Here is a 12,131-nt window from a genome sequence, read left to right as displayed (position 1 = left end):
GGATTTTTGGTAGCAAATATAATTGATCCCAGATTACGCTTGTTTTTGCTATATTTCCTATAGTTTTCGAGAAAAACAGACTTATGTTTTCACTCAAAATATCTGTTTTTGGTAGGAACTATAAGTGATCACAGATTACGCTTGTTTTTGTATCCATTTTTTGTGGGAACTTTAAGTGATCACAGATTACGCTTGTTTTTGCTGTATCTCTTATAGTTTTCGAGAAAAACGGACTTTTATGTTTTTACTCAAAATATCGATTTTTGGTAGGAAATATAAGTGATCACAGATTACGGACCTTTCTGTTTTCACTCAAAATATCGGTTTTCTGTAGGAACTATAAGTGATCACAGATTTCGCTTGTTTTTGTTGTGTTTTCACTCAAAATATCGGTTTTTGGTAGGAACTATAAATGATCACTGATTTCGCTTGTGTGTATCTCTTACAGTTGTCGACAAAAACGGACCATTATATTTTTACTCAAAATATCGGTTTTTTGTTACGAAATATAAGTGATCACAGATTTCGCTTGTTTTTGATGTATCTCTTATAGTTTTCGTGAAAAACGGACTTTTATGTTTTCACTCAAAATATGAATTTTGAGGTCACAAATTTCGTTGTTTTTGCCATATCTCTTATAGTTTTCGAGATAAGCGGATTTTTGGTAGGAAATATAAGTGATCACAGATTTCTCTTACTTTTGCTGTATCTCTCACAGTTTTCGAGAAAAACGGACTTCTATATTTTCAAAGTGATCACAGATTACGCTTGTTGTTGCGCTGAACTAGAGCTAAACTAGAATTGAACTTGAAGAGAACATGAACTAAACTAGAACTGGTCTAGTATAGTCAACTTATAATAACTATAAAAATTACAATAATACTTAATCGCATTTACAATTTAATTCTCATAGATGTTAAAATATCATAAAGATTTGCTGTCTATGAAAGTAAAATTTGCAAAAATTATAAAATAAAATTGTGTATAGCATGAGCAACAAAGTAAGAAAAGGTCTTTTTGTTCTTATTATGACTGCTGGCTCCAATGCAGAACAATTTATAATAATTTACACCATCAGTATAATAAAAAGCAGCAAAAAGAAAGATTGAAAGAATACAAAAACTGAAAGTACCATGGTGGACACTTTGTCATTTCATTTAATTTATCGTACTTTCCGTACGACCATCAAATGTTAAAACTAGGGGAAAATTTTAAATTTTGTCCTTTTTTTCAATTTATATGCATGAATAATAATTTTTATTTTATTTGGGGGAACAAGGAGTAATACATACATATACTCATTTTATATAAGGCCGTAAAATACAATAACATGATAGTGCAGTTTGAGCAATATCATAAAATTTTAAATACATCATTGTTTTCAATGACTTTTTATCTGAATGTATAAAATAACAAGTGTATGTGTAAATGGAACACCGAAAAATCCCATTATTAAATACGAGGGTAGGATTAATAAGGTTATTATATCGTATTAAAACCATTGATCAAAGAAATGGAAAATAATTGTTCAATTCACAACCTGTGTTGTATGGTTGTATTGTAGTATGTCGGAAATTTTTTATTATTGATTTGTTTTTGTTTCAAAAAATTTTATTTAAAAAATTCAACGCTACAACGATACGACATCGATTGTGAAAGTGACAAATATTTTTTATATTAATTTCAAAATAATTTCAAATTAATTTCAAAAATTATACTTGAATGAGTATTAATAACTGTCTTATACAATAACAACTTATATTTATTGTATTTAACTGACCTTACGTATATCCTTTTATACAACAACCCAGTAGTTCAGTTCAAAAAATAACTTCTTTCTAAAGAGTAAGTTTTGTTTCTGCTGTGAGCATATTCTGTAGTAATTCTTCCAAAAACTCACTACGCTCTGTACTATTGGGGGACACATAAGTGACATCTAAAGCTACTACTTATTATCCTGTAATTGTTATGTATTCACTTTTATCATTGTAAATTTAAAAATTTTAATTAGAGTAGAGATTCTTTGTTACTTTCAAAACTGAAGGAATGCTATACAATGTTAAAGTGAAATAAAATTTTAAAATTGTAAATAATCTACATAAATTTTTATTTGTATAATTTTAAACACTTGGGCGTACAAATTGAAGCATATACACATGAATTAACATCCATATTTCAGAAACATTTTCACACACAATAAAGCTATTTTTCGTTTTGATATATTCCTATACAGTACTAGAGAAAATTAAAACTTCAATTAGGAAAAGCGTTTGAAGATATAGACAATTTTTTTACATTAAGAAAATATAATTAAATACATTTAATATTTTATGAATACATTATTATTTAATACTGTTTGTTTACTATTTTGAGTAACTGTATTATATTTTAACATAAAGCAACACCTTTTTGTATGCTTAAACAATTTTAAAAATTACATATGCACTTTTCTTTGTTTCTTCTTTCTAACATTTAAGACGGATTATTGCTTTCGAAGTAGAACAATTTACAACAAAATCATAAATTATAGTTATTTTAAAATGAATTGAAAAGCAAAAATTTTTTATAAATTTTAAAAATTTGGTTATTTAAGTATGTAAATGAAATTTTAACACGAACTTTTAAATTAAATTGTTAATATAAGCTAGAATTAGAACTAAGCTAGAACTGAGCTAGGACTAAACTAGATCTAAACTAGAACTGAACTAGAACTGAACTAGAACTGAACTAGAACTGAACTAGAACTGAACTAGAACTGAACTAGAACTGAACTAGAACTGAACTAGAACTAAACTAGAACTGAACTAGAACTGAACTAGAACTGAACTAGAACTGAACTAGTACTGAACTAGAACTGGACTAAAACTGAACTAGAACTGGACTAAAACTGAACTAGAACTGAACCAAAACTGAACTGAACTAGAACTGAACTAAAAATGAACTAGAACTGAACTAGAGCTAAATAGTTGGTTTTTCTAAATAGAAATTAAAACAATATTTAGTTATCTTTAGCAATAAATTTGGAATATACTATTCTTAATCTTATAAAGATCAATATTTTCTTAAGCAGAACTTTTGTTAAGGCAAACACAAATTTATCTAGGTTTTTTTCGATTTACTTTATCAGAACTTGGTTAAACGTGCCATTTTTGCACCACATAAAATTGTGATATAAGTTTTACTATTGTTGGCACTATTTTATAGTTGACCTATAAAATGCAAAACTGAATGTATACGAAGCCGAACGAAAAACTTTTGTTTTTCTTTTGCCGCCAAGAAATGATAAATGAGGTTATGTCGTCATTATTTTATTTTATGATTTTCATTATTCTCTTTTGTTGTTGTCGTTGTAAGAGAAACTAATGCCATTCTAATCAGAATTTATATATTTTTACAAAAATTCGTTGCAAAAGCAAGTGCACATAATAAGTAATAGTTTAAAAATAACAATAACACATTACATTTTGCAAAAAAAAATGAAAAGAATAAATATGATTTTGCTTTTATTTTGATAAGAATAAACTAAACTAAATAAAACAATAGTAATTAGAAACATTTACAACTAAATGCATATGCTAATATTTTGAGCTTAGTTTTAATTGAAACTTGTAACAATAAACAGTGATTTGTCTTTTTTAATTTAATCATTTAAAATTATTCTTTCATCATAATATAGTGTAAAACTTAATAAAAACCATTAATAAATAATGTCCTATATTCCATCTCTTGAAGATCAATTAGAGGCAGAGGCTTTACACAACAATGAACAGTTATTAAACTTAAAGATACGCAGTAAAAATATTCAGTGGCATGAATATGTTATGCCTCTCAAATCCCGCTCACGACCAGTATTTTTACAGAGACAATTTAATTTTATCAGTAATTACCGAGAACCTATTGGCGATCATAATCGAAGAAAAGTTTTGGTTTGTCATGATATGATGGGAAATTATTTGGAAGACAGGTAAGTTAAATATAAAATACATTTTGTTCTAGGTCAGTTCTAGTTTAGTTCAGTTCTAGTTTAGTTCAGTTCTAGTTTAGTTCAGTTCTAGTTCAGGTCTAGTTCAGTTCTAGTTCAGTTCTGGTTCAGTTTTAGTTCAGTTCTAGTTCAGTTCTAGTTCAGTTCTAGTTCAGTTCTAGTTCAGTTCTAGTTCAGTTCTAGTTCAAGTTCAGTTCTAGTTCAGTTCTAGTTCAGTTCTAGTTCAGTTCTAGTTCAGTTCTAGTTCAGTTCTAGTTCAGTTCTAGTTCAGTTCTAGTTCAGTTCTAGTTCAGTTCTAAGTAGTTCAGTTCTAGTCCAGTTCTAGTTCAGTTCTAGTCCAGTTTTAGTTCAGTTCTAGTTTAGTTCTAGTTCAGTTCTAGTTCAGTTCTACTTCGGTTCTTGTTCAGTTTTAATTCAGTTCTAGTTCAGTTCTACTTCGATTCTTGTTCAGTTTTGATTCAGTTCTAGTTTTTAAACGTTACATTCCTAATTAACTGTCTACTATTTTACCAATTTAAACTTTAATTTTAATGTTTGTTTTAAATTTATTTTCAGACACTATCATTCCTCAAAAAAATATGACGATTATCGTTTTTATCACTGGCCCGGCATTGATTATTTCTGTTATTTTAGCCACAATTATGTTACAATACCACCATGTGGTTGGATAAATGCTGCCCACAAACATGGTGTAGCTGTTTTAGGTAAAACTAATTTTTTCACACTTCCATTTAAAACTGAATCTAAACAAATGTACATTTTTAGAGATAGAAAAAAACTAATACCACTAAATATACAGCCAATAAAAATTTTCTAATAAAAAAATAGAAACAGAAATATAAAAACACATAAAAGCAGGAAATCGCACTTCCTTACATGACACAATATAAACAAAAACAGTAATACTACATGCAAACTCATGTTAGTGCTTGGCATCCATAGCCAATAAGGATCGAGAGTATATAATTTTTGTAAAAGCTACATAAAGTGAAATGGGAATTGATATGAGTTGCATTGTTGCCTTAGGATTTTTTGTGTTATTAGGTATGCTATTGTTCTCTTTAAGTCGACCATTGATTTATATTAGAAATGGTTTCACTAATCTCAGCATGTTTTGAAACAAGTCAACATGAGTGGAGTGTAAATAAATGTGCTATATATGACAATTGTGTGTGAAAATGAGAGGCATTAAAAAGTGTCGATATATAGAAGGAGGCCTTCTTCACCCGTTTTAACACTGCTTTCTAAAAGTGCTCTTACTGTAAGAACTGTTCTCATTTAGGAATGCGAAACTCAATGCTTACAATATGAAGTCTTGCAAAATTGCCATAATGTCAAATGTGGCTATAAAAAGTCTTCGACTGGACCTCTTAAGGCCTACTTGAGTTAAGGCCTGTTTCCTGCTTAAATTTCCCCCTTAGAATTATTTGCATATTTTCATTACTTTTCTTCTAAATACCATTAAAGTTACATTTATTACCATTGTTTATGTGTAATTCTGGTTTTTCTTTTTTTCGATACAGGTACTTTTATTACTGAGGGCGAAAAAGGTTCTAAGCTTTTACACGAAGTTTTAGAATCAACTGAAATGGTGAACAATACTGTCGATGCTTTGGTTAGATTATGCAGACACTATCATTTCGATGGTTGGCTAATCAATATCGAATGTAAAGTGAGTCCAGAATGTGTTTCGAATTTATTGTAAGTACCAGCAATAATAGTATTGTTTTACAAATATCTAATGCTAAGTAATTGATATAAAATTAATGTTGTTATTCCAAATGCATACAAATTGTTCGGGGGTTTGCGTAAATGTATTTGCTATACATTTAAATTAAATATTAAGGTTTATTGCTTGCTTAATGTTTGGAAAACTTAATATGTAGTGTTAAATGAGAGAAAAATAATATTTAGGAAAAAATTAAAACAAAAGAATTATTTCTTTTATAGACTACATTTGACAATTGTCAGTTCAGATTTAGTTCAGTTCAAGTTCAGTTCAAGTTCAAGTTCAGTTCAAGTTCAAGTTCAGTTCAAGTTCAGTTCTAGTTCAGTTCTAGTTCAGTTCTAGTTCAGTTCTAGTTCAGTTCGAGTTCAGTTCTAGTTCAGTTCTAGTTCAGTTCTAGTTCAGTTCTAGTTCAGTTCTAGTTCAGTTCTAGTTCAGTTCTAGTTCAGTTCTAGTTCAGTTCTAGTTCAGTTCTAGTTCAGTTCTAGTTCACTTCTAATTGAAATTAAAAAAATTTAAGGAAATGTATTTCTTTAAAGAAAAATGGTTTCTAAGTATTTTTTTTGTATAGAAAAATTTAGCTTTTTATGAAAATGTTTGAAAAGTATATTAAACTTCTTAGAACAAGTCATTTATAAACATTTTATATTAGAAACCTTTATAATAATATTTTTTGTTCTAAAATAAAATAATAATTAAATTAAATTGTAATAAATTTTCGTTAATTAATTTTATTTTTGCTTTATCTTAAACCAGTAAAATTCTAAACAAAAGGCTTAAAATTTATTTTCCATTCTGTTTAATTTACTATTTAGTTATTTATTTGAACATCGAACACAAAAGCAACCACAGAATATAAAAAGCAATTGGCTCCAATCGAACGTAATAATTCGGTTATTACAACTAAAAATAATAATACTACACAATTTCCAAATGTAATTAAGAAATTTCCAATTATATTTTTATTTAAATTGTATTGGAAGTATACATATTAAAGAACAGTTTCATTGTTCAATTTCAAAATGTAGTGAAGATTGTTGAATACATATTTATATTTCGAAAATCCTATAGGAAACGATGTAGAATATTCCTACATTATTGAGTATTAACAAAATGTATATATGTTATTTAACCTTTGAAAAATCTTATGGATTTCTCGTTTTTATAGCTTCATAAGATTATTTTATAATACCAGTGTACATGCATATACTAAATGTCTGTCTGCCTATGTATTTGACTATTGGTCCTTCGAACGTCGTTAGGTCTGATGTTTTGTTTACTTTTGATTACAGTTTTAATCGAAGAAAAAAACTTTTAAGACCAAAGGTAAACACATAGAAGATTTATAGGTGTGTGAGTAATGGTTTTTACTTGTATGTATTTCAATATGTCGACTACAGGTGCCAAAAATAACTAACTCCATTTGCATGAAATAGTGTAAGTGTTTACACCTGGAAATGTTTCAAACGAAAAACTGTAGGTAGTAAAAATATAATACCCACAACAGTGTGTTTATACAGAATAATACGAGGGTCACAAAAAACTTAATAAACACGAAAATACGAGACTAAAATTAAGAAAATTTACATTGAAGATTTCAAATTTTCATATTGAAATTTATATTTCATAAAATTAAGTAAATTTCCCTTAAAGTAACGAAGCAATAAACATTTATGTCCCTCGTTTCGAAAACTTAAATTTCACAGCATTAGTAGTTAGTTCCCTCTAATGTTTGGCAAACAAAATTGTCAATTTTGTCCATGAATCACAAGCTCGTATTACTCTGGTTATTTATTTAGAGTACATGTAACTATAAACCAATATAAATGGATGTATGTTGGAACGTATGGACATGTAAGGAAATGTATTGAATATTATGCATGTATGCATGTGTGCTATGTGTGTGTGTGTTTGATAAAAGAGGTCTTAAAAGTTAAATCAACAAAATACTACACCAAGTTCAATATTATTTTAACATGAATTTGGTTGGATTTTGGTCATAAGTCATGAGCTGTTTTATATCATTTGTGATGCTTATTATGGTGTTTAATATTGGCATAAAGCTAGGTACTTAAGGAATTATTGTATTTATACAAATAGGAGACAAATAGCTTAATGTTCTTGTGCTAAAAATTTGTAGTATCTACTTAAAGCGGTTAAAGAACCTGAGAAGAAGTGGTTGATTTTAGATTAAAAACGATCTGTGTTTTAATATATAAGGATATTTTTGATTTAAATCAATTTTAAATATTTATTTTAAAAGAATTCTGAAAAAAATTTTCTTTTTAGAAAAATTTTCGAGAAAAAAATAATTTTATATAAATTTTTTTGAATAAATTCTCTTTTTGTTTTGTTTGAGAAAATCCTCTTTTAATAGAAAATGTTTTTTTATGAAAATTTTTTTTAGAAAATTTTCTTTTTATAGACAATTTTTGGAAAAAAAAAATTTAGAAAAATTTAGATAAAATTCTGTTCAAATAAATTATCTCTATAGAATATTTTCAAAAAGTCTCATTTTTCAAGAAAATTATCCCTTTATAGAAATTTTTTCAATCAAATGCCCTTTTAATAGAAATTTTTCAATATTTCTTTAAAAAAAAATTCTGAAGAAAATTCTCTCTTTACAGAATATTAAAAAAATCTCTTTTTATAGAAAATTTTCAAGAAAATTATCCTTTATAGAAATTTTTCAAGCAAATTTTCCTTTTACAGAAAAATTTCCAGAAAATTATTTATAGTAAATTTTCAAGAAAATTTCTTTTTTTAGAAAATTTCGAGAAAATTCTCTTTTTATAGAAAATTTCTAGAAAATTCTCTTTTTATAGAAAATTTTCAAGAAAATAATCTCTTTATAAAAACTTTTTAAGAAAATTAATTTTTTATAAAAAAATTTTAAAAAAGTCCTTTTTTGTAGAAAAAGTTCTCTTTTTTTACAAAATTTTAAAGGAAATTCTCTCTTTATAGAAAATTTTCACAAAAATTCTGTTTTTATAGAACATTTTCAAAAAAGTTCCCTTTCTATAGAAAATTTTCGAGACAATTCTCTGTCTATAGAAAAATTCGAGATAATTCTCTTTGTAAAGATTTTTTTTCATAGGAAAGGCTTGAGCTTTTGTATAGAAACTTTTTGCGAAAATCTCTTTTTAGAGAAAATCTTCTCATTATGGAAAAGTTGGGATAACATTCTCTCTTCTTTTAGAAGATTTTTAAGAAAATTATCTTTTAGATAAAAATCTTTAAAATATCTAATTTTATAGAATTTTTTTTTTTTAAAATCTTTGAAACCTTTTTATTCTTATTCTTGTTAATAGTAGCTCATCCTTATAGTCGTCTATCCAGTCTACTCTCCTTTTGTCTGTTAATAGCTTACTATGTATAATAGTTTTGGCATTAAATAGAAGTTACAAGTGTTTTTGTATATTTTCTTCAAAGTAAATAAATTAAAAGAACAATTTATTGACTTTAGTTTACTACTTTACTTATATTTTTTTTGCTATTACTAAAAATGACATTTAATCTACTCTTGAGCAGAAAAAGAAAAACAAGGCACTTATGACAACAACTACAAAAAAATATAAAATAAAATATTCTTAAACATTTAAGACTTTAAGGCAAAAATCATATGAAAAATAAAGTTTTAAGGCAAAACAGTAACTATTTGCTATAAAGTAACTTTTCTTAGTTGTTTTTCAATATTATAACTAATGATAGTTATTTTGTTCTTTTTCTTTCGGCCCTTTATATTAGTTGTTTTCCGTTTATGCCTTTAATCTAGTTGGTATTTATTAACAAAGTTTTTGAAGAGACCATTTTTTTGTCTTACGGCTAAATTAAAGTTCCTTTTTGTCTGTTATGGTTTTTATTGATCTTTTTTGTTATTTCTCTTTAGTCTCTTTTATTTGCCAAGTGTGTGAACCATTATTTTAATTAAACTTTTTTTGTTTGTGCGTAAGTGTGCTGTTGCTGTTGCTGCTACTGCTTCCGAAATAAAGATACAAATTTTTTTGTTCCTTTTTATGACTCTCTTTTTTGTTGTCTCTTTATTTATGGTGTTAAAAAGTTTTATTTTATTCCTTTGTAATACCCTATGGTGCAGTTTTTTCTGCTTTTGTTTTTTGTAACAACTTTATGACTTTGTTGAGCCATTAAAAATATAACAACCTGTCAATATACAATTCAATAAATAGCAATTGGCAAACGTTGCGCTAGTTTAAAGCAAAAAAAAAATAATAATAAAAAATAAAAAAACAGTATTTTTTAAGTGTTTCCAGAGTAGTTACTATAATTCAGTAGGCATTAAAAAAAGTTGGAAAGAATTTCAATTAATTTGTATGGTTATAGTTAATTGTTGCCAATAATTTTTTAAAATTGTACGTACATATATGAAGTTTGTGGAATAATTATTTATGTCTTTATTATAGAAAAACTTTTTGTTATAAACGATCCAATAGAGTCACTTTAACACTCCATCTATCAATTTTAAAAATAAAGATGCGTTTAATATCATATTTATAGAGACTATTTTTTATAGGGAATTTTTAAAAAATTTAAAATGTGAGAAAACTTGCATTGAACTAGAAATGAAATAGAAATTAACCAGAACTGATCTAAAACTAAACTAGATCTGATCGAGAACTGAACTAGAACTGAACCAGAACTGAACTAGAACTGAACTAGAACTGAACTTGAACTGAACTAGAACTGAACTAGAACTGAACTGGAACTGAACTTGAACTGAACTAGAACTGAACTAGAACTGAACTAGAACTGAACTAGACCTGAACTAGAACTGAACTAGAACTGAACTAGAACTGAACTAGAACTGAACTAGAACTGAACTAGAACTGAACTAGAACTGAACTAGAACTGAACTAGAACTGAACTAGAACTGAACTAGAACTGAACTAGAACTGAACTAGAACTGAACTAGAACTGAACTAGAACTGAACTAGAACTGAACTAGAACTGAACTAGAACTGAACTAGAACTGAACTAGAACTGAACTAGAACTGAACTAGAATTGAACTAGAACTGAACTAAAACTAAATTGAACTAGAACTAAGAGCTGTACTAGAACTTAAACGAAATATCTGATAAGTTACATATATTTCATTATAAAAGAATCACTGTTAATTTCTTATGCAAATATTATTATTATTTAAGCAAAGTTGTTTTAAATTGATATAATTTTTATTTAATTTGCACTCTATTAACATTTATTTGTACAATATCTTACACTTGAAACACAAATATACACAAATGTCATGCTATTTTAACAGTGTGTGTAAATAAAAATAAAATTAATTAACCGTAACAAAAATAAAGTGAAAAAATGTAAGTAAAGTCGGAAATGTGCGACTTTATGATACCGTACATCAGATATTAAAATTTTGTTTCTAATTTTAATTAATTAGGTTTTCTTTGGCTCACTTCATCATGGTCTTAAGATAGATGGAACCTTTAATTAAGTTTAACACTATTAAGGATTGTTTATAATAAATAATATGCATATTAAGACTACTTACAGTTCTTTAAGTTTAAATAAACAATTATGAAATAAATTACCTGCAAATAAAAGAAAAAATATTAATTAAGTTAAAAATGTTGCATTTAAAAGTATTGCATAAAATTATAGCAGAATTTAACTAAAATGTGTCAACATTTTGTTTGACACCCTTATCAAACTTCTCTTTTATAAATATTCTACTTACCGAGAAGTAGTTAAGTAATAAAAATCTTTTGAAAAAAGATTAGATGAAAACCATTTCTACTACAAAGTAACAACCATTAAGTAATTTAATTTGACAAAGTACCTTATTTTAACCTTGAATAAATTTTCGAAATTTTAATTAATAAAGCTTAGATAAAGCAACTTAAAACCCTTTTAAATAATGAACACAACAAACTATTCAATTAATTCTTTAACTACATTAAGCCACTTTCTTTGTTTATTATTTTTAAATACCTTCTTTTTCATTTCCCATCCTTTTCTTTTTAATTCTATTGAATTTGTTTTTTGGCAAAACTTTGGCAACATTTATATCAATAAGATGTCGACAAAATAAAGTCATTTCAATCCTTATTATGTATAAAGCCTAAGACAAACACTAAAAACAATGGCAACAATGTCTGTGGACTTTGCAAACCAACAAAAAAAAAGATATAAATTTTAGGCAAAACAATAACAAAAATTCGACATTAAATGGCAAGCAAGGCTGTTAAAACTGTAAAAGCTCGTAAACAAATGTGCAGAAAATAAAGAAGAACTAATGCCAAAACAAAAATTAAATCCATTTGAAATACTTTAGTACCATGTACAGTGTGTGACACAAATGTGTAAATGATATCCTAATATTTACACTTTGTGACGAAATATTTTAGGTACAAAGTAAATTAACAAAAGTTTTGTGGTTTTGAAACCAA

General features: G+C 26.7%; 1 protein-coding gene across 1 annotated transcript in view; it reads left to right on the top strand.

Moving 5' to 3' along the window:
* The window catches only part of LOC111684498 (cytosolic endo-beta-N-acetylglucosaminidase), a 28,632-nt gene that overhangs the window by 13,724 nt on the left and 2,777 nt on the right, over positions 1-12,131 (top strand). Inside the window, exons 2-4 of the mRNA XM_046945431.1 lie at positions 3,733-3,964; positions 4,538-4,686; positions 5,506-5,683. Of these exons, the coding sequence (XP_046801387.1) occupies positions 3,733-3,964; positions 4,538-4,686; positions 5,506-5,683 (559 nt within the window). The remainder of the gene's footprint in view (positions 1-3,732; positions 3,965-4,537; positions 4,687-5,505; positions 5,684-12,131) is intronic.

Source organism: Lucilia cuprina, chromosome 3, assembly GCF_022045245.1.
Source record: "Lucilia cuprina isolate Lc7/37 chromosome 3, ASM2204524v1, whole genome shotgun sequence".
Taxonomy (NCBI): Eukaryota; Metazoa; Arthropoda; class Insecta; order Diptera; family Calliphoridae; genus Lucilia; species Lucilia cuprina.
This window is presented reverse-complemented; position numbering and strand designations above follow the sequence as displayed.